This window comes from Sebastes fasciatus, chromosome 11 (genome assembly GCF_043250625.1).
Source record: "Sebastes fasciatus isolate fSebFas1 chromosome 11, fSebFas1.pri, whole genome shotgun sequence".
Classification (NCBI taxonomy): Eukaryota; Metazoa; Chordata; class Actinopteri; order Perciformes; family Sebastidae; genus Sebastes; species Sebastes fasciatus.
In genome coordinates, this window is record NC_133805.1 from 3,164,511 (window position 1) to 3,187,931 (window position 23,421).

Genomic DNA, 23,421 nt, shown 5'->3' on the forward strand with positions numbered 1-23,421 from the left:
CAGGAAGTTGTTGTAAATTGACTATGCATTGTCCAATCAGCCCCAAACTTGACATGTTTTATAAGAGTCTTTAGCGCCACGCGCTCCACGCAGAAAATACCCTCTAACTGTTGCGTGCAGTGTCCGACTTTCATGGAAGACTTTCTTTATATCTTTATCTTTTTTCCTTCCTCCTTCTGAAATTCTGTCCTCATTCCTTTCCTTCGCCCTTTCTGTCTGTCCTTCCTTCGTCCCTTCAGCACTTCTTTTTTGCTGCTTCCATCATTCTTCCTCTCCTTTTCCTTTTGTTCCTTCTTTATTTGTCTCCTTTGTCCTTTCTGTCCTCTTTTCCCTCCTCTCTTATTTATTCATATCTTCCTTCCTTCCTTCCTGTTAATCTGTCCTTCCTTTCTTTCCTTTCTCACCTGATCCGGAAACAAAGAAATGCTGGTTTTCACAGTAAAAAACTCTTCTTCTCTTTAATATGACTACTGTTGATGCCTCGTTAAATAAGTTAACGTTTCCTTCCACCACAGTATTTTTTATTATTATTAAAGTAAATGTTGCGAATTCCTCCATTTCTGTATCTGGTCTGAACCCTTCTGCTGATTCCTCGGTGTCCTCGCTCTGAGTGACTGTGGTTGGCCGTATTTGTCTTCCAGTCATCTTTCCGTCCATTACCGAGGGGGCAGAGAGGCGTTACTGAACCTCATTTCCTTCCTGAATGACCCTAATTATACGGTCAGGAAATCTAAGATAATTAGCACTCAGGATTTGAGATTTGGTCCTTAACTCCCCGAAGATGAGGTCAACCAAGTGTGTCCGTTTCCCCCCGTTGAGGACAGGAAGAGTTGATCGACCTGCGTCACTTTACCTGCTCGTCGTGTTGTCTGAAAGCTCGGCTTAATGAAGGTAAAGTCTTCTTTTACTTTAACAAGGAGCTGATCTATGAAATGTTTGGTGGAGCTGCTTTTCCTCCAACCTGCTGTGAGTTGTGTTTTCCTACATTTCCCAGAATACCTCACCGCTAATTCTCAGGAGTTGTAGTTTAGCACAATTTATTTTTACCATACATCCGACCGGCAAAACGTGATCCAGAGTAGGCTGTCGTGACCGTGTCCCTCATAGACGGTAACGGAGTAAACAGAAGAAGTTAAAACATGTGTCCAAACTTCTACTTTAAACAACACGGCTAACAGTAATAATAACGCTATGCTGAAGAGCTGCTGTGTAGCTGGTTGCACCAACAATAAATCCCAAAACGCTGATTTGTTCCCCTACCGTGTCCTAAAAAAGATCTAATAGAGGAGCTTTATGTCTCCAAGCTATAGACCACACCAGCATGTCTTTATGGCTCCAAGCTATAGACCGGACCAGCAGGGCTTTATGGCTCCAAGTTATAGACCAGACCAGCATGGCTTTATGGATCCAAGCTATAGACCAGACCAGAAGGGCTTTATGTCTCCAAGCTATAGACCAGACCAGCATGTCTTTATGGCTCCAAGCTATAGACCGGACCAGCAGGGCTTTATGGCTCCAAGTTATAGACCAGACCAGCATGGCTTTATGGATCCAAGCTATAGACCAGACCAGAAGGGCTTTATGGCTCCAAGCTATAGACCGGACCAGCAGGGCTTTATGGCTCCAAGTTATAGACCAGACCAGCATGGCTTTATGGATCCAAGCTATAGACCAGACCAGCATGGCTTTATGGATCCAAGCTATAGACCGGACCAGCAGGGCTTTATGGCTCCAAGTTATAGACCGGACCAGCAGGGCTTTATGGCTCCAAGTTATAGACCAGACCAGCATGGCTTTATGGATCCAAGCTATAGACCAGACCAGAAGGGCTTTATGTCTCCAAGCTATGGACCAGAGCAGCATGGTCTTTATGGCTCCAAGCTATAGACCAGACCAGCAGGGCTTTATGGCTCCAAGCTATAGACCAGACCAGCATGGCTTTATGGATCCAAGCTATAGACCAGACCAGAAGGGCTTTATGTCTCCAAGCTATAGACCAGACCAGCATGGTCTTTATGTCTCCAAGCTATAGACCAGACCAGCATGGCTTTATGGATCCAAGCTATAGACCAGACCAGAAGGGCTTTATGTCTCCAAGCTATAGACCAGACCAGCATTGCTTTATGGCTCCAAGCTATAGACCAGACCAGCATGGCTTTATGGATCCAAGCTATAGACCAGACCAGCAGGGCTTTATGGATCCAAGCTATAGACCAGACCAGAAGGGCTTTATGTCTCCAAGCTATAGACCAGACCAGCATGGCTTTATGTCTCCAAGCTATAGCCCAGACCAGCATGGTCTTTATGTCTCCAAGCTATAGACCAGACCAGCATGGCTTTATGGATCCAAGCTATAGACCAGACCAGCATGGCGTCATGGCTCCAAGCTATAGACCAGACCAGCATGGCGTCCTCTCCGAGGCTGCGCTCCCTTTTGGGGGAAAGAAACTCGCCGTCACTGGAGAGGAAATGACGAAAAGCTATTGTGCAGCGGGTTAACGAGGCTTTCACATTGAGATCTGAGGCTCAAACGAGACGTGAATTATTCACCGTCAGTGTGTTAAATGGCTAAATGATGCTGGTCATGGTGACTAGTATGGCTATCGAATGTTAGCTTGAGTAATACAGTCGTACATTAACGTTACAGTTGGTTATTTACAGAAAACACTGAGCCTAACGGGGTTCAGTCAAAGTTGAACATTTTCCAACTCTCGATGACCAGAAAAATACACCAAACGTGCATCGCTCAGCGCGGAATAGACGCTCGGCACGTCGTTGGCGTTTGTAGCAAAGTGTAAAAATGTGGCGGTTGGCTTATCAATAAGGCGGTTAATTTGACAGCCCTACAGTCCTAACTGAGTTTAGATCAAACTGTGACGTGTTGGTGTCACTCATTTGAACTTAGGTCATCTTTAATATGATTCCTGTTGGCAATTATATTCTTAGACATACTTGGAAAGACATTTTTAATTTCAATGAGGCTCGTTTGCCTAATTAGACGTTAAATCAAATCAGAGCTCCTGTCGATGATGTAATGACCCTGTTTGACCTCACTGATCAGCTCAGTTCATCAGCATGAGAACTTTAATCTGCTACCAAAAACAAACGTCAGAGTGACGTCCTCGTTCACATCACAGAGAACTCCCATAAATCTTTATTGAGCACACACGCAGAAGAAGAGATTAAAAAGAGAGCTGCATTGATCTCTTCCAACCGCTGACTTTGGTCCCGTGAGGCCGTGGGGGCGGGGGGCGCCGACTGTCACGGCGGCTGCTGAAACTACCACCATGTAGACGTTTTCAGAGAGAAACCAGCCTCTGAAGCTGATCTCTGAGGTGGCTGTTTTATGCTGCGATGCCTAAATTAACAAATGTTCCATAATTGGCTCTAATGAATCAGATGAGTTCGACTAATTACCTCGTTTGTACGTCAGTCAGGGCGTAAACACACAAAGAGCCCATGTTTACTGTCTCCTAGCCTTGACAGCAGACATTCATATGTTTTAACTAGAGCTGTCAGTCGATTAAAATATTAATCACACATTTCATATCTGTTCAAAATGAACCTTAAAGGGAGATTTGTCAAGTATTTAATACTCTTATCAACATGGGAGTGGACAAATATGCTGCTTTATGCAAACGTATGTATATATTTATTATTGGAAATCATTAACAACACAAAACAATGACAGATATTGTCCAGAAACCCTCACAGGTACTGCATTTAGCATAAAACAATATGCTCCAATCATAACATGTCAAACTGCAGCCCAACAGGCAACAACAGCTGTCAGTGTGTCAGTGTGCTGACTTGACTATGACTTGGCCCCAAAACTGCATGTGATTATCATAAAGTGGGCATGTCTGTAAAGGGGAGACTCGTGGGTACCCATAGAACCCATTTACATTCACACATCTGGAGGTCAGAGGTCAAGGGAGCGCAGTGAGACGCCGCGTTTCCAAGCGGGACGTCAGCCGAGTACTGAATCTGAACTCAGATCTGATGCTTCAATCTCCGGCTCTGGGTGGATGTTTTTATTTGTTATTAAAGGTCATGTGTTGGTAATGATGAGAGCAGCCCTCCCGTACAGCCTCTCTCTCTCTCTCTCTCTCTCTCTCTCTCTCTCTCTCTCTCTCTCTCTCTTTCCATTAATCCACTTTATATCCATCGGCCCAGCGGAGGCTCGGCCCCGCCGGGCTCCCCGGAGCTGATGCCACCCCTGAGGATTCCTAACAACCAATTTGCCGTGTGAGATTCAATAAGGAGGAGTGCAGACGATGCAATTCTGACAGTTAATTTGCTCGGCGATATGCAAACAGCGGTGGGAAAGGACGGTGGCGGTGGCGGCGGTGGCGGCGGTGGCGGCGGTGGCGGCGGTGGCGGTGGCGGCGGTGGCGGCGGCGGGAGCAGCAAGCCGTTAATGACTGCAGCGAAGTCACAAGGACGAGATGAGAGACGGCGATCTGTGAGAAGAAGTTTCCCACCACGATGACAGAACGCTCCACCTGCTGCAGTCACATCTCTGACATGTTGGAATAAAGCTGAACAGACGTTAATGACAGCTACAGTTTGACAGCAGCACTTTTCTGATTCATTGACGTGTGACTGAGAGGTTATGAGTGCAGAGGTGGAATCACTTTAGCTTTTAAATATCTCTGGGGAGAAATATGGTTTATGTGAAAGTAACAAAAAGGCTGGTCTCAAACACCGTTTGTTGCTCTACCTGGGAAAAGTGATGCACTGGAATTCATCCCACAACATCTATGAATACCAGGAAGTATAAAGAGCGACAAATGCCGCGTAGGGAGAAGGTCGGGGTGGACGGGGGGGTCAAAAAACACCAGACTTTCACCAGGAGACCGGCGTTCGTGTCCCGTGTGAAACCAGAAGTTAACGGTGATTTATTTTGTCATATGAGTCGTCAGTCCCCGTGAGTCACTAGTCACATGAGTCGTTAGTATCGTTAGTCCCGTGTGTCACATGAGGCGTTAGTATCGTTAGTCCCGTGTATCATGTGAGTCATTAGTATCGTCAGTCCCGTGAGTAACATGAGTCGGTAGCCAGTGAAGTTAACGTCGACCACGACCGTTTCCTGACCCTAACTAAGTGTTTGTGTTGCCTAAACCTAACTTCCTGTGAAGTTTATTTTGAAAGGACACTATGCATGTAACATGCAAGTCCGTCCCCGGTCCATCCAAAAGTAACGCCAGAGGGGTACGCCGTGTGTCGGTCTCTGATGACTGACCAAACGGCGGTATTTGACGAGTTGTGGGTGAGAACGTGTTGAGAGAACAGTTACAGAGTTACACTCAAGAACAATGATCTGAAAATGCCAAATAAACAAATCATAACTGGATTGGTTTATTTTCCTCTAAAAGATGATTATGTTAATAATAATTGAACTCTTCTCCATAAACTGAATGTAGGTGTGAATTTGTAGGATAATTCTAATTCAAACGTTGCTGATGATGGAGGTGGGAACCCCCCCGCCGCTAACCTCCCCCACCGTCGTGCAGCGGTCAGGATATTCCCGGTCAAACAGCAGCTTCTGCTTGATCAGCTAATCCCAAATCACAGCCTGAGAATCCTTCTCTCCTCTCCCACCGCTGAGCAGCGAGAAAGGAGGGAGGGAGGGAGGGAGGGAAATCCATCACTCCCAACACGCTCTCCTGTCGGGATCACTGCAAACGCCGACAAATCTGACCCCCCGTCGAGGTTGAGAGTTTGAGAGGTTGAGAGGTGGCGTCGGGGTCGCCCCGAGTATCCCATGAGAGAGAGAGAGAGAGAGCTTACAAGGCTGCACTCTGTCCTAAACTAATTAATCAGTAAATAATCCAACTGTCAAGTCGTCAATGCAGGTAAAGGCCAGAGTGAGGGCAGCGGAGGAGGACACGTCTTCTCTGTGGTTGGAGGACTGTAGCTGACAGAGGAGAACAGGAAGTGAGATGATGAGTGACCAGCTGCTACATTAGGTGTTCATCATCGTCGAGGATACTTTGAGAGCTGACTGTGTGTGTGTGTGTGTGTGTGTGTGTGTGTGTGTTGACTCGGGGTCATATCCCAGAATGCATTTTGTTATCAATCACGATTAATTGCATGATTGTCCGTAGTTAATCGCAATTAATCTCAAATGAATCACATGTTTTATCTGTTCAAAATGTACTGTAAAGGGAGATTTGTCAATTTAAAACGATATGCTCAAAGGCGTTATTTAGCTTCCCTCTCGACGAGCTAGTATGACATGGTTGGTACCGATGGATTCATCAGGTTTTCTAGTTTCATATGATACCAGCATATTCACTCTAGCTTTAAAACTGAGCCCACTACAACCTAAAAATCAGAAGTTGCGTTATTATCGTGTAAACTTACTTAACGTACTTCGTCTGATTTAAACTGGTAGAAAGACTCACTGAGAGTCGTTTATCTTAACCGGTGATTGTAATGAACCAAACTGCGTCTGTAAAGACATCACATGAAAACACTCTACATGTAAATTATATGATAGTTAATGTAAAAACTATGGCTGTCAAAGTTAACGCAAAATCGTTTTAATCGTTTTATTTCTTTAATGCATTAATGCAATCGATCTTTCGGAGGTATCTACCATGTCATACTAGCTTGTAGTGAAGGAGGTTAAATAACCATCCAAACTTGCACTAAATTTCGGCGAGAAAAAACTGTCATGTCCATTTTCAAAGGGGTCCCTTGACCTCTGACCTCCAGGTATTAACACACTGACACACTGACAGCTGTTGTTGGACTTGTCTGGAATGACTTGGACTTTCCACAGAAAGACCTGAGAGCAGCTCTGGCTGTATTGTTCTATAGTAATATGAGTTAATCTGTGAGGCTCAGTCTAGTTTTCATGGAATCATAATGCAGATGTTGACCAGACCAGCTCTGGCTTTTATTGATTTATAGAAACAGGAAGTTAACTTCCTGTTAAAGCTAAAACATGCCACTTGTACTCATTTTTACTTTTATTTATTTTTTACAGTTTTCTGCCTGATGCCGTTCCACCGTCTGACTCCCGCCCCCCCGCTCCTGTTGATGTGTCGGGTCTAATGGGCATCGACGCCGCTCCGTGTGCCTTATTGAACAAACTATTTGAAGCTGAATAGGAAGCCGCCTGTGTTGCAGATCAGTATCTGTTGGATGGTATCGAGTTAACATCGATCTCCTCCGCTTCGCTCCAGGATTATCTCGTCCTCTGGATAACTTTGAGGAGAAAAATGCTCCCGTTTAGTTCAGGAAGACAGGAAATGTGCACCGCGTGAAGACGACAAAACGTCGAGAGGCGTCTTGCTCTCAGCTATCGTTTCCTTCTGGTGAATTATGTAAAACTCTCTGTAAAATATTCATGTTGTTATGGTTGTGCAGCACTTCACAAACTTCTCGGAGATGTCAACACCGCCTAATGGTAGCACAACAGGCCATGAATGATTTAGAGACGGGTTTAGAGGAGGAGGGCACACTAAAGGGCACGCCGCCGTCAGTGCTCCGCTGTTAGTTCTATTGCATTTTACAGATATCTGCACAAACTAAAGATTACAGTTATTTTACAGTGAGATGTGTTCCTCCAAACTAACCCTCCAAAAAAGAGGTCTGACACCTCAAAGAAGTCGTCAGCAGGTGCAGTTTGTGAGGTATTGACGGCTCGCTGAGCCTCACACTGACAAAGCAAACAAGACAATGTGAAGTGAGGTGTTTCAGTACAAGTCTGTTGTCACTTCACAAGCGTAACAAGTCATTAGTCTAGTTTGCAAAGGAAGCACTCTGTCTGCATCTAAAAAGACATCAAAGTCCCAGTGAAACGTGGTAGTTAGAGCGTTTTGTTATGCTGACTTCCAGACAACTTGGAGGTCTAAATTTTCCCAGTTTTAATTTATGACCTTCCGGACTCCAAATCGTTCCCTATGCACGACGCCAAATGTAAACAAAAACCACGGCTGACTTTGACTAACTGATGTTTCTTTGCCAAGTGTACATTCTATTGAACTCTCAGCCGTGCAGCCTCCACATTATTTTGGCATTTTTTACATTTTCTTGAAAAACGTCTGTGCAGAGAACATAACTTTTAGAGATTGTTTACTGTGACAGCCCAGTCTCACGGCAAAGCGTGTAATAGACCCGCCTGTCCAACGGAGGGAAGCCTGTCAGTGTCACGTTTTGCCTCGCCAACGTTTCATGCATGAAGATGTAGTGTTTTATAGTGACAGTTGTCACGTGGCGTTTGTCCTGGGTTTTCTATGCTCTGTACAAAGCTCTGAACTAGTGACCGTGGCGGCTGAGTCGCATGGCGTCGGGTGTTCACACCAGCTGCGTTTCAGCTGCTGCTGTCAGCTCTTTCTTTCTGCTTAGAGTTTTCCTTTCATAATGGCCATTTCATTTCATTATAAATGTAATTTATATTTATTTCAGGCAGAGAAAGGTTAAGAAACGTGTGGTAATTTGTAAATAATAGTAATAATCCACAATTTAAACCCCGTACTTTATTCATTCATGGAGCTCTGCAAGTCACTGCATGTTCTACAACACTGTCCGGCACCTATTTCAGAATAAAAGCCTTGTGTTAACAAATTAAGGAATTCTGTTCATTTTACCATCATTGCACATTGTGTGACGTCAGACAGCTGCTTCGTGGTGAAGTCGGGGTAGATGGATTTGCCCCGAGCGGCGGCAACGACGGGAATGAGTAACGTTATTGACTCTGGCCCGAGCAGGAAATAGTTAACAGAGTTCGGTTTGTCTGTTCTGGGCTGTGTAGAAAACATGACGGGCCTCCATGGAGAGGGGATTTTGGCAGGATTCAATACTAAATTGAATGTTGACAGTTTTCAGTTTTCAGCATTCTTTGCCCTGCAGGTCAACACAGTGAAATAAACGTATTGTAAAGTGTTCACTGTTGTGGATGAGCATCAGTTACTGACCCTCTCACCTCCATAAACTTTCCCAGAGTGCACCGGTGTGTTCTCCTGGAGGAGGCGGCTGGAAAAACGAGCTGAAAAAGAACAAAATACTCTTTTTTTTCCCCACGGAGGTGATGGTGGAGGGTATCGGACACGCAGCGCTGGATACATGTTAACTTGCGGTGTTGCTGTGCAGTTCTGCAGCTGGTTGAGTTTATTTAATGCGGTTCAGCGTCGTATATCATAGCAGGGTGGTTAACTGTCAGACTATCTGACTGGAATACAGCCAGGGGTGTGCTCCGGTGTTCAGGGTGTACATTTAAAAAGCCATTTGTATGTGTGTGTATCCAATTAATTTAACAGCTCTGAAAGGGACTAAATTTAGATGTAAAGAAAGAAAGAGGGCTTCAGTAGCTCATTCATCTTCTTTAACACTGAAGATTAAACTGTGTGAAACTGAATATCTGGGTCGGTGGAGCACAGGAGGAGAATACCGAAATTAATGTCGTGAAAATAACCAATTATACTGTACTAAATTTATGGAGCTGACCATGGATGGATAAAGAGAACGGAGCTGACGGGAGAGCTAGAGACCACCTTGGAGAAGTTAGAGAAAGTAGTAACTACATGTGGTTTTCAAAATAAGGTGTTAACAAAGGGAACTGTATATACAAAATACATCTATGGAAATAAGATTGATTGGATTATATTCACCAGAAGTATAAAACATTACATGTCCCTTATAGATTAAATATAAAATCTCACAAATCTGTGAGGGAAATGTCTTTATTCTTTGATTTTTGGGTTGCTGGATAATAAATAATTCCTGACAATCACTGATATATTTGACTTCAGGACATCTCTGACTACATACATGCTGAAAATCAAACATTTTTACTGGATTCATTTAGATAATTTTCTAAAGTAAAAGTCCCAAAAAGTGTATGATTCAACTTTTCCCCTTCATGGTCTAGTGGTAAAAACAGAAAACACAATAAATCAGAATATTGAATCAAAGTACCTCCCAGGTATCGTGATAGTATCGAATCAGTAGATAGGTGTTTCGTTTTCACCACAATCTGATATATTATATAGAAATAAATTCAGTGAATCAACCCCCTTTGCTTTATACAGTATATATCCTCTGACATCCCTCCTGTGTTTCACATTAAAAATTTTTTTTAATGAAATCTGATAAATGTTTTTTAATTTGATCGTCTGATACGCTATCCTTCAGGGAGCTAAACATATAGTTCATACAAAATAAATGATATTTAATATAATATAACACTGATAAATGATTGATTCCCTCAGCTGCTCTGATCTGAAACACTTTATAAATGAAAGAGCGTTTCTGTTGGTTTCAAAGGCCCAAATATGTGTTTAACAAATCAGCTGGCAATTCATAAATGTGTGATTTATTCAGAAAAAAAAAGTGCTTTTACTCTAATTTATGCGAGCTAATGCAATAATAATAGATTTCCCTCAGAGGAGAGAGGGGGGAACTTGATGTTGTTATTGTGCTGCAGCTGCATGTTTGTAGTTACCAGCAGAGACGGAGCTCTCTCTAGTGGTCACATCAACACACTGCTCATGTTACTCTACTGTGTTCATCGCCTGCTGGATGTTACTCTACTGTGTTCACGTCCTGCAGGATGTTGCTGAACTGGTTGTTTTGTTGTGTCTCTGCAGGTTTTTAATTGTTCTGGGCTGTTTGATTCTGGCCATACTGACGACATTCAAGGAACACGAGAATGTGTCTGCACACTGGCTGGTCATACTGGTAAGAGGATTTTCTAACGTTTGTTGTACAGAACTTTAATCCTTTAACAGTTTCCAGTTAATCGCAAATTAATCCCACATTTCTTTATCCGTTCAAAATTAACCTTAAAGGGAGATTAGTCAAGTATTTAATACTCTTATCAACATGGGAGTGGACAAATATGCTGCTTTATGCAAATGTATCTATATATGTATTATTGTTAATCAATTAACAACACAAAACAATAACAGATATTGTCCAGAAACCCTCACAGGTACTTATGCGTAATATGTAGTATATGTACTTACTTATGTATAATACAATATATAAATAGATAAATATAAAAAAGAAATAAAAAGATCAATAAATATAAAAAAATAAAAATTGAAAGGAAAAATGTATATAAAAAAATTTTTTATAAAAATGTATAAAAAAAAACAACATAAAAAATATGAATGGAAAATAAAAAATAGATAAATAAATAAATAAATAAATATAATAAAATGGAAATCAGTTAAAAACACAAAACAATAACAGATATTGATCCAGAAACCCTCACAGGTACTGCATTTAGCATAAAACAATATGCTCCAATCATAACATGTCAAACTGCAGCCCAACAGGCAACAACAGCTGTCAGTGTGTCAGTGTGCTGACTTGACTATGACTTGCCCCAAACTGCATGTGGTTATCATAAAGTGGGCATGTCTGTAAAGGGGAGACTCGTGGGTACCCATAAAACCCATTTACATTCACTGATCTGGAGGTCAGAGGTCAAGGGACCCCTTTGAACATGGATTCTTTAGTTTTTTTTAGTTTCATATGATACCAGTATCTTCACTCTAGCTTTAAAACTGAGCCGCTACAACCTAAAAATCACAAGTTGCGTTAATGTGTTAAAGGTCCCATATTGTAAAAAGTGAGGTTTTCATGTCTTTTATATTATAAAGCAGGTTTAAGTGATATATAAATACTGTTAAACTATCGAAACGCTCAATCCACAGAGAAATACACACACAGCCCGTATTGAGAAGTTGTGTCTTTGAAACAAGCTGTCGGGATTTCTGTCCATTTGTGATGTCACAAATATACAATATTTAGACCATTTCACAGTTTTCAACGTAAACATTCTAAATGTGTCCCAGTTTATTTCCTGCTGCACTGTATGTGAATGACATCAGCTGACAGGAAGTAAATATGGATTCCAAGCTGTTGCTTAGCAACGCAATTCCGTTGAAATGCAGTAAAACGGAGCGTTTCAGACAGAGGGTGAACACAGGTATATTCAGGAAGACAGTATGAGGGAAATAAAAGGTTTTTTGAACATTACAGCATGTAAACATGTTCTAGTAGAAACAACATATACATGTATGAACCTGAAAATGAGCACGAACTGGGACCTTTAAAGAAATTAGTAGCATTAAAACGAATTTGCATTAATGCATTATTATACATTATTATAAAACATTTAGACAAATAAAATAACATGTTAATGGTACAAACGCGTTCTACTCTGTGGTTTTGATGCCGACCCTTTTCTTTTTTGATTTTCCCACGCAGGAAACCTTCGCCATCTTCATCTTCGGAGCAGAGTTTGGACTTAGGGTCTGGGCGGCGGGATGCTGCTGTCGCTACAAAGGATGGAGGGGGAGGCTGAAGTTCGCTCGCAAACCTCTCTGTATTCTAGGTAAACAGGTGGAATCGTAAAAAACAACGACGAGCAACGTCATTGAGGCGTCGTCTCAGTCCAGTAAACACCGTTAAAGGGAGAGTAGCATTCATTCATATACAGAGAATAGTTCGTTAAAACAGCTCTCAGTAATCTGTCTCCGGGAGCAGAGAGCCAAGAAGATGTTCAGGTGACAAGCTGATATATCACATGATTATTGTTTATTGATTACAGGAGCTTCATTAGCGGCTGTTGGAAAGAAACAAGGACAAAATGCAAAAACTTTAAAGACTTTAAAACAAAGAAAAACAAAGTGTAAAAAGCTGGATTTATAAACATTATAGATTGTTTATGAAGCTCGGTGACCGATTAATGTTCAGCAAGTTGTTCTTTCTCAGATCTCAAACAGTAATTAGAGTAAAATACGTTAAGCTCCTATTGCCGCTGATATCTCCTGAGAGTTTAGCCTGACGTATTTACTGTCTTTGGAAACTTTTAGATCCCCATAATTGACATTATTAACATGTATTTAACACCGAGTAGGATTGAAAACATCAGTACATGTTATCATATTTACTGTTAATAAGTGCAGTTGTGAAGCACTTTGGATGAAAACACCCACAAACCTGCTCCTGTTCCAACTCAATCTTATTAACAGCTTTTCAACGTCGTCTTTTATGTTCAATCAGCTCTGATTAGGAGCTAATTCCTCCTCAGAACGCATTCATCAACCCACAAAGAAGACTTTAATAACTGTGTCGGGTCAGACTCATTAAAGAGTTTATAAAAGCCTCACATGTAGAACCTTCTGTGAATCCTGCTGTTCTCGTGTGTCTCAGACATTTTTGTGCTGATTGCCTCGGTGCCGGTGGTGGCGGTGCGTAACCAGGGCAACGTGTTGGCCACGTCCCTGCGCAGCCTGCGCTTCCTGCAGATCCTGCGGATGCTGCGGATGGACCGGAGAGGAGGGACGTGGAAGCTGCTGGGGTCCGCCATATACGCTCACAGTAAGGTAGGAATGGTCCCGACCACGGCTTTGAAATATCAGTAAGTTAGAATCTATGGCCCCGACCACGACTCTGAAATATCAGGAAGTTAGAATCTATGGCCCCGACCACGGCTCTGGTCAACATGTAATGTGTTTGTGTAGGAGCTGATCACAGCCTGGTACATCGGCTTCCTGTCTCTGATCCTGGCGTCTTTCCTCGTCTACCTGGTGGAGAAGGACGACAACTCCATGGACGTGTCCAACCCCGACAACCCCACCGTTCAGCCCAGTTCGCAGGATTTCGACACGTACGCCGACGCTCTGTGGTGGGGGCTGGTACGTACATCACATTATGTCTCTTCATACAGTAGATGTGGTAGGTGGCGTAGAGCTACTAATAACATATTTTGTAATCTTGCCTGAACCTGAGCGTTGGCAATACCTTAATAAACGAAGGTTGATCGCCGCCATGTCCCTTCAGTCATCCCCCGTCCAACACAGTGGACAGATATTACTGATCCAGACGTCTCTGCGTATCTGATGAATCCTACCAGGCTCAGTGTTGTCTGTTAATAACCAACTGTTTGATCTATAGGCTGAAATTTAGATGGAGACGACAGTCTGATGCTGCTGTAACGTTAATGTACGACTGTACTACTCAAGCTAACGTTAGTCTATCTTCTTCTTGGGACTAAATTGGCCCACTTTTTAGTTTATAAATACTTTTAAGTATACTTTAAATGTAAGAGTAGTAAACTTTGAGAACAGAACTAGTACACTTACTAACTTGAGGGAACGAATCAATAACATTTTCTCCTAGGGGTCTAGGAGGGCTCCGTAAATTATAATTCAAGTGTAAACCTTTTCAATGCAGCAACAAAGTATAAAATAAAGTAGAAGTGCACTCGGAGAGCGCAGACCTCCGCCAAGGCAGGTTTCATGTACGTCGCGTCATCGGTTACACTGCGCATGTCCTAAAGCCTGAGGTGTTAATGCACAGGCGGAGCGGAGTTATTCAAAAATATTCCCGAAGCCGGATCATGAACCGGGATCGCCACCAAAATCGAATGGATTGTTCATTGTGCCACACCCCAACCCTCCAAAATATTTCATTCAAATCCATCGCGGACTTTTGGAGTAATCCTGCTAACAGACAAACCAACAAACAAACAAACCAACAAACAAACAAACCAACAACCAACGCCGGTGAAAACATAACCTCCTTCTTTCCTAAATGCATATAGTATATAAACATAGAATTGAATGGTTCGGATCCATTGTCACCGATAGATCCAGCTATTTGAGTCAGTGTAGCTGCGATATCTGATCCGGTATCGGTGCATCCCTATGAAGAACGAGTGAAAGTCTCATATGTTAAATGTGAGATTAAATGACTTGTTAAATGAGGTTGTTTTTCCTCCTGCCAGCTGGATGTCTTCAAAGTTTGCCGTGGGTTTTGGCTGCAGCCTGACGGACAAATTACATTCAGCCAAATTATCAGCCGATAGCAATTCTGGCTGTAATCCAAACGTGGGATTTCTGCCAAAAAAAAAATATAATATAATATTAATATTCTGCTGCATTCAGGCGTCGTCGGGAAGCTTTAACTTCAGAGCCAGCTGCTGAACAACAAAAACAATAAATAAGAAGTGTTAGTTAGCTGGTAGCTGGTCGATGGAGCTTCAGGTCTTCCAGTCAGAAGCAGTTTCTTCCAGCAGCGTGGCCTCATTAAGGAGACCGTCCTTCAACCTGGGAGACCAGAGTTCAAGTTCTATGACAGCAAGCAGCTGCCCCGCTGAAGTGTCCTTGAGCAAGATGCTCTGTCGTCAACAGCTAGATGATGTTGTGACCCTCTGAAACACCGGAGTGCCCTCCGGTGGGTCGATACAGAGCAGAGCAGATTCTCAACAGAACTGCTGTGTATTTCTGTAGTGAGACTGTAACAGATACATTAATGTGTGTAAATATCTCCCGTCGCATTTAATAGCTCTTAGTAGCCGACGAATCCCTCACACATTCCTCGTCAACTCATTTAACAGTAACTTTAAAAAGTGTAATATTTATTTATTTATTTTTATTGGTGAAGCAATGTGACAAATTAAAATACACTTTGAGGCCACACTCAGGGTCCGCAAAAACAATTTGCTATAAATTATAAAATTGTGCCGTATCATTAATTCAATTTCGTTTTAACGCCACAATTTTCTTTAACACATTAATGCAACTCGTGATTTTTAGATCATAGCGGGCTCAGTTTTAAAGCTAGAGTGAAGATACTGGTATCATATGAAACTAGAAAACCTAATCTGACCTCTGACCTCCAGATTAGTGAATGTAAATGGGTTCTATGGGTACCCACGAGTCTCCCCTTTACAGACATGCCCACTTTATGATAATCACATGCAGTTCCGGGCAAGTCATAGTCAAGTCAGCACACTGACACACTGACAGCTGTTGTTGCCTGTTGGGCTGCAGTTTGACATGTTATGATTTGAGCATATTGTTTTATGCTAAATGCAGTACCTGTGAGGGTTTCTGGATCAATATCTGTCATTGATCTGTGTTGTTAATTGATTAACAATAATAAATATATACATACATTTACATAAAGCAGCATATTTGTCCACTCCCATTTTGATAAGAGGATTAAATACTTGACAAATCTCCCTTTACACGGGTACAGGTACATTTAGAACAGATAAAAATGTGCTATTAAATTGCCATTAATTGCTTAATCATGTCATTAATCATGATTCAATATTTTAATCAATTTGACAGCTCTATTATTATTATTATAACGATAGTGTCATCTTCTCCCTTGCAGATCACGCTGACCACCATCGGTTACGGGGACAAGACCCCAAAGACCTGGGCTGGGAGACTGTTAGCCGGCACTTTTGCTCTGATCGGAGTGTCCTTCTTCGCTTTGCCTGCAGTGAGTACACCCTCCTGTATAGAACATATTCATCGTTAGTAGGGGCTGTGTATTAGCAAGAGTCTGGAGACATGCAGCCACTTTCCAAGTAAAAGTCTCCACCACACATTTAGTTTAGCAGGTTGTCCGCTGTGTGTCTGCCCGGCATAACGATAGCGATTATCCAACAAACAGTGTGTGTGTTTGTGCTACATTAGCATCTGTAGCTCTGCTGGTAGCTTCTTGCTCATAACTGTCACACACACATACGGTCTGTCAGCAAGTTTCCGACCGACCGTGTGAGGTTGTCGGTGGCGTTCTAGCTGTGAACGTAGCTGTAGCAGACGGTGTGTGTACAGTTTATTTGTCGGTGAATAAATGCTCCGAGGCTACAACTCCTCCGCTCAAGCGAGCTATAGACGGGAGCCGACTTCCTGTATCTGTAACGCCGGCTCAGACTCTTAAGGTGGATTATTAAGGTGGACCAGCTTTTCTCCTTAAAGAAACAAGTTTTTCTCAGCTTTTTAATTAATTATTAACATTTCTTTTAACCGTTTTAACCGATAGTGTTAATCGGTTAAAATGCTTAATGTTGGTTAACGGTTAAACGTTTTTACATTTATCACAGTCCCTGTTAGGGCTGCACGGCTATGGCCGAAAAGATAATCAACTGACACCTTGAACGTCGACAAGATGAGACCATAAAGCAGCTTCATTTAAGACGATTGTTTACGCGGCGCCCAACATTATTCAGACCGCCGGTGGTGTTGCTGACTGTTGTTTTGTGGCTGCAGGGGATCCTGGGTTCAGGTTTGGCTCTGAAGGTCCAGGAGCAGCACAGACAGAAGCACTTTGAGAAGCGCAGACATCCGGCCGCCGGGCTCATCCAGGTGAGGCTCTGACATCATCAGCAACCTTCTCACGTGATTGGTCCAGATGTTTACTGAGTCATTATATCAAAGTGCCCATTTGTGAGACTATTTGCTTATTTTGTCTTCTTATCTCAAGTCCGCCTGGCGATATTATTCCACCAATCCAATCAGGGATGACCTTATTGCCACGTGGAGATTTTACGAAACCATCATCTCTCTTCCCTGTTTCAGGCAAGTTGTTCACATTCTGTTCAAACAAAAAGGGGCGTAGGAGAGTGGAGTATTCCCAGTAAATACACCAAGCCGATTGGAAGTTCAGGGGGCGTAGGAGAGTGGAGTATTCCCAGTAAATACACCGAGCCGATTGGAAGTTCAGGGGGCGCAGGAGAGTGGAGCATTCCCAGTAAATACACCGAGCTGATTCGAAGTTCAGGGGGCGCAGGAGAGTGGAGCATTCCCAGTAAATACACCGAGCCGATTGGAAGTTCAGGGGGCGTAGGAGAGTGGAGTATTCCCAGTAAATACACCAAGCCGATTGGAAGTTCAGGGGGCGTAGGAGAGTGGAGTATTCCCAGTAAATACACCGAGCCGATTGGAAGTTCAGGGGGCGCAGGAGAGTGGAGCATTCCCAGTAAATACACCGAGCTGATTGGCCAACCAGACGTCAAAGAGATAAAAGTAGTGATCTGAAGTGTGTTTAAATTCATCTTCCGACTCTTAGAGGAAGCTATTAAAGCTCCTCTCTGTTCTCAGTTATTAACTTTCATACTTTTCTCTCTGTCCATCCAAAGGAAGGATCACTTGGAGGTCATGGCGAGGTAGGTGCCTGTTATTTAATCTCCATACTCTAAATCGCACAGAGCCGTGTCCAGGCCTCCTCACGGCGCTTTAATTAGCCCCTTCATGGTGGAAAGACTAATGAAGGTTTCCTAGAATATCCCCCCCGTCCACTCTTTAAATAGCTTCCGTTATTAATTCACAAGTCGAATAAATCTCTGAGCTAATGTGGTAAATATGTGAATGGTGATATAAAACTCCCACCCGTCCCGCTCTTTAACGGCGCCGCTTTCTACATCAGCTACACTCTGATGACATTTTAGGCTGAGGGATTTTTTTTTAGAAGCCGATTACTGAGTCCATTAATTTTGTTTCAATTATGAATGACAGTTTAGATGGAGGTAATTAGGACCCGAGATGGGGTCTTTGGGTTTGATGATTTTCATTTGGAGGGACGTTAATGATGAAAAACATGACATGAAAATCTCACTGAGGACGTTTGATTTGTGAAAGAAATCTATCTGGTCTCCATAAACTGCTGAAATGATGTGGTGGGTCTAATGGAGTAATCAATACTCTGGTGACCTCAGTATAACTACATGACTGTACATCTACCTACATAAGTTAGAATCTATGGCCCCGACCACGGCTCTGAAATATCAGTAAGTTAGAATCTATGGCCCCGACCATGGCTCTGAAATATCAGTAAGTTAGAATCTATGGCCCCGACCATGGCTCTGAAATATCAGTTAGTTAGAATCTATGGCCCCGACCACGGCTCTGAAATATCAGTAAGTTAGAATCTATGGCCCCGACCATGGCTCTGAAATATCAGTTAGTTAGAATCTATGGCCCCGACCACGGCTCTGAAATATCAGTAAGTTAGAATCTATGACCCCGACCACGGCTCTAAAATATCAGTAAGTTAGAATCTATGGCCCCGACCACGGCTCTAAAATGTCAGTAAGTTAGAATCTATGGCCCCGACCACGTCTCTGAAATATCAGTAAGTTAGAATCTATGGTCCCGACCACGGCTCTGAAATATCAGTAAGTTAGAATCTATGGCCCCGACCACGGCTCTGAAATATCAGTAAGTTAGAATCTATGGTCCCGACCATGGCTCTGAAATATCAGTTTCTTAGACTTTATGGCCCCGACCACGGCTCTGAAATATCAGTAAGTTAGAATCTATGGCCCCGACCACGACTCTAAAATGTCAGTAAGTTAGAATCTATGGCCCCGACCACGGCTCTGAAATATCAGTAAGTTAGAATCTATGGTCCCGACCATGGCTCTGAAATATCAGTTTCTTAGACTTTATGGCCCCGACCATGGATTCTAAGGGGAAGAGGAGGAGGAGTGCTATAATGGTTCTGACAACAGTCTAATCGGCCGGCCGGTTCTGGCCCTCGGGCCGTATGTTTGACACCCCCATTCAGAGGCCATAAAAGTGCTTATGTAGTTATGTAAAGCACCGAGACAACGGAGAAAACAATGAGGGAAAATAGGAAAGAAAAACAGATGGACGACGAGAGAGAAAAAAGGAGGTGACAAAGATGTAGAGAGGGAGAAACAGGAAATAAAGACGGAGGTCCGTGTAGAGAGAGATTTAACTCCCTCGTAGGATCAGCGTCTGGGAAATTAGCAGCGTGACATTATCTTGTTGCTCTGAGCGAAGAGGTGGACGGCGGCCAGAAACTACTACAGAGCAGTCAGCTCCGACCAGAGGGCGATAAGCCACTCACTGTGTGTTTCACTGAGAGATATTAGACCTTTTATCAGAGCGATCCGCTGGCATTGTGTGGTCTGTTCAACACATTCAGCATTATATCCCATCTGAGAGTCCGTTTTCTGTCCGTGTGTGTTGTTTTGCTATCGTTGTGAGTATTACCAGAGTCAGTCGGCCCTGTAACAGTTAGTTTAGGATATTATTTACAGTGCAGAACATACCAGAAACATTATGATTTACTGTAATGTAACCCATAATAATGAAGTATGAAGTTTATAATGTTCACGTTTTTAGAGTTTGTACGTTTATAATTTTCTTTTTGTCAACAAATGTCATCACTGCAAAACGCAAAAAATCTTACAGAGTATATTTGTCTAATAAAATAATCTCTTAATATAAGACACGATCACCTAACAAGTCACATTTCTAGTTTTTTAGACAATGCATCTTGAATATCTTTTTATGTGGCCTAAATATTACTTGTTATTTCAAGAAATCTATCAAAAACACCTTTTATTCCTTTTTTTTAAAATTATTTTTGAAGTGGCCTTTTTTCAAGAAAAGAAATAAGTAGTAAGTAGTTTTAATCATACAATAAGTAGTGGAAATAGTGCATTTGTTGGGGACTACTTTCAGCGGCGGATGAATCCACATTTGGTGCTCTAGTGAGTGTTTGTGGCACCAGGACGGTCAGGTTGGTCTCATCCACGGTTCGTGGCTAAACCTACGAGATGTAATGTTCTGTAATTCATGTATATAAATGAAAAAAAAGTTGTCATAAAGTTGTTCATTCCTCCTTTAATATTGTCACTGCAGGTCTGTGCAGGTATAGTTAACCAATATGTGCGTACGTGTCTCGGGAAGGCAGCGCCGTGTGGGAGATAAGGATCGTTATTTTTTCCCCGTTGTGTTGCCTCGTCTACAGAGAGCCGCGGGATAATCACATGTAATTTTCTGCTCTTTATTCGGTGGAGAAGCAGCCAGAAAGAGATTCTCTCTTCCTTTAAAGCGTCCTATTCTGCAGCCTCTCAGCGCCGTAATCTGCCGTCCTCTATTCTGCCCCGAGGCCACATAGAGACTCATATTGTGTGTCCGCTGTGGGAGCAAAGTCACTGAGAACGCTCCACGTTTCAGAGGGCCATGTCGGCTCCGGTTACCCCCGCCTCTCTGCCTTCTTCCAAGGCACACAGGAGTCTTATTTTACCCAGGGAGCTCTTTGTCTTTGTGCTGCCAAATATTGTCAGCTATTGGACAATAAAGGAGACCAAAACTCTCGCAGCTCTTTGCGGCGGCCTTCTGCCAGGAGAGCAGCGGTGTTACGTTGAGGCAGCGGACCGTGAAGACTTTTAACTCCTCCGTGAGAGGGAAGTCAGATTCAGGGGGAAGCTGTAGCTGAGACTAGAAGAGGGATTCCTTTAGAAGGTGCTGGTGTCAACTTGCAGGGTACATTTGTTAGAAATTGTTTTTGGTAGAAAAGGCTTAAAAGCCTCGTCAGCAGCGCGTGGCGGCTGAGTTACCTGTTGTTTTTTATTTCGGTGTCTGTGTTAACAGGTTAGAGCAGCCACACTGCTCGGCTGCGTCTCTTCTAGAGATTCAAGGTCTCTCCTATTTTTGACGCGAGCAGCGCGGTTCACAGCAACAACAGACAGTGAAAGTGATCTATTGACTGTATATTAACATCATATCATCAACATTACTACAGTTTCAATGTCTCTATCTGTAGAATATGTTACGGAGATGAAAAAAAGTAAAGATTTATTTTTAAATCAACACTTCCTGCTTTCATTTAAAAATAAAAGCCCTCAAGTGGGTTTTTTTCTGTGGACAGAATTCCTTCATCTGTTAACACAATGCTTTTATTCTGAAATATGTGAAGGACAGTGTTTTAGAACATGCAGTGACTTGGAGAGCTCCATGAATGAATATAGTACGGGGTTTTAATTGTGGATTATTACTATTATTTACAAATTACCACACGTTTCTTAACCTTTCTCTGTCTAAAATAAATATAAATGACATTTATAATAAAATGAAATGGCCATTATGAAAGGCAAACTCTATGTAGAAAGAAAGAGCTGACACCCGAAGTGTGAATCACGTCGCCGGCACGCGACCACTCCTGACGTTCCCAGTGTGGACGAAGCCTCAGGGGACATTCTTACATAACATTACGTAACAAGCGTAACGTCAACTTTTACTTTTAGTTTCACACAGAACATGAACAACGGTGTCCTGGTTGATAGTCTTGTGTTTGTTTCACCCAACCTCCTCCCCCTCTTCCCTCGAAGGCATTGATTGGTAGACGTTTTTACAGGATTACAGCAGCTACAGATGACGGCTCTTTTCCGCTCCTTTTTCAGAGCTCCTCAGTAATGGACCGCTGTCGGGGTGTAAAGACCATTTCAACCAATAGAACAGATATAGTGGATATACTGGAGAACATCATCAACCCTGCCTTTAAGTGTTGGTGACTTGCAATGACAAGAAATTTCAGTCTGTAGACCTTCATCGGGTCTGATAACCGAGCTGGGCACATGTCTGGATGTGATAGACACTCATCAGTCAAGCAAAGATCTCCCCAAAGCCTCGTTAACTCTAAATCTCTTTACACGCTACAAGAAGTGACGTTGACTATCGGGGCCATAAGAACTGTGTCAGACTACTTTGAGCGTTCAGTCTTGCTGGTTGGTATACTTCTGCATATCATGACTAATAACTGTATCTCTAACTCTCTTGTTTTTTTCCCCCATTTCAGTCAAAAGCTGAGTTTACTCGAGCGTGTTCGCCTTCCCAACACACGGCCGTCGGCCGGGTCGGGCAAGAGGCTCACGGGTCACGCCGACTCCATTGAGGAAAGTCCCTCCAAGGAGCCGAAACCTGCCGGCTTCAGTAACCGGGAACGCTTCCGCACCGCTTTCCGCATGAAGGCCTACACACTCCGCCAGAGCTCCGAAGGTATGAAAAGAAACGCCACTACGGTCTATAAGATGTCAGTTTCCAAAGTGTTGGGCTCGTGGTCATCATCGTGTTAACTGTTCGTCAGATGCAGGAGGCCTGGGAGAATCAGCCTTAGAGGACCGGGGCTTCCCTCCAGACATCCTCATGGAGGAGATGATCCCCACGCTGAAACTGGTCATCAGGGCAGTCAGGTCAGCAACTTCAAATGTACATTTCATTATGGTGCGTGCTCCTGCAAAGTCACAGTGAAACAGCATGACATCACAGTTGGGTGGGGCGAGAAAAAAACTTGGATCTTGTAACTTTACCACTTTAATCTCAGAGAATATCCTGTTCTGTATAGAGTCTGCTACTTTACAATCTTTGAAGCCCGATATCTCTGAAGCATGTCTTAATATGGGGGAGACGCATAAAGTTGTGAATAAGTAAAGTACCCAAGATCTTTACAAATCTGAACTCTCCCAGTTTTTAATTCCACCTCGATAATTTAAAATGCTGCAGAAACAATAAGAAAAGCATACGAAAGCATGGATGTTGGATGTTGGATGCAGCGTCAGTCATTACATCAGGAGTTGGAGGGTGAGCAGCGTAGGCAGAACTCAGTCATGCTTACTTGGTAAACCTATAGGCCACACTGCTGACATAATGCAGGAATCCAATCTAGTGTGAGGGCCTGTGAGATGAGTGATTAACCCTGTGAAAGCGCTGCTTCCTTCCACACCATTATTTCGGGGCTGAATGGGTCTGAATGGGGTTTGCTCGGACCTGGCGAGGGTTTTAGTTTCAGGACTTTTTAAAGGACTTTCTCCCAAACACTGAACACTCGTGCAGCAGCCGCTGA

The 23,421-nt window shown here is 43.0% G+C and overlaps 1 protein-coding gene across 3 annotated transcripts in view; it reads left to right on the forward strand.

Moving 5' to 3' along the window:
• The window catches only part of kcnq3 (potassium voltage-gated channel, KQT-like subfamily, member 3), a 104,622-nt gene that overhangs the window by 74,332 nt on the left and 6,869 nt on the right, over window positions 1–23,421 (forward strand). For 2 of the 3 annotated variants that reach the window (XM_074649974.1, XM_074649975.1), the window contains exons 3-12: window positions 10,602–10,692; window positions 12,232–12,358; window positions 13,180–13,352; window positions 13,491–13,664; window positions 16,153–16,263; window positions 17,037–17,132; window positions 17,251–17,349; window positions 17,910–17,932; window positions 22,378–22,577; window positions 22,666–22,771. In XM_074649974.1, coding sequence (XP_074506075.1) covers window positions 10,602–10,692; window positions 12,232–12,358; window positions 13,180–13,352; window positions 13,491–13,664; window positions 16,153–16,263; window positions 17,037–17,132; window positions 17,251–17,349; window positions 17,910–17,932; window positions 22,378–22,577; window positions 22,666–22,771 — 1,200 coding nt within the window. The remainder of the gene's footprint in view (window positions 1–10,601; window positions 10,693–12,231; window positions 12,359–13,179; window positions 13,353–13,490; window positions 13,665–16,152; window positions 16,264–17,036; window positions 17,133–17,250; window positions 17,350–17,909; window positions 17,933–22,377; window positions 22,578–22,665; window positions 22,772–23,421) is intronic. The other variant, XM_074649977.1, reaches the window with a different exon arrangement.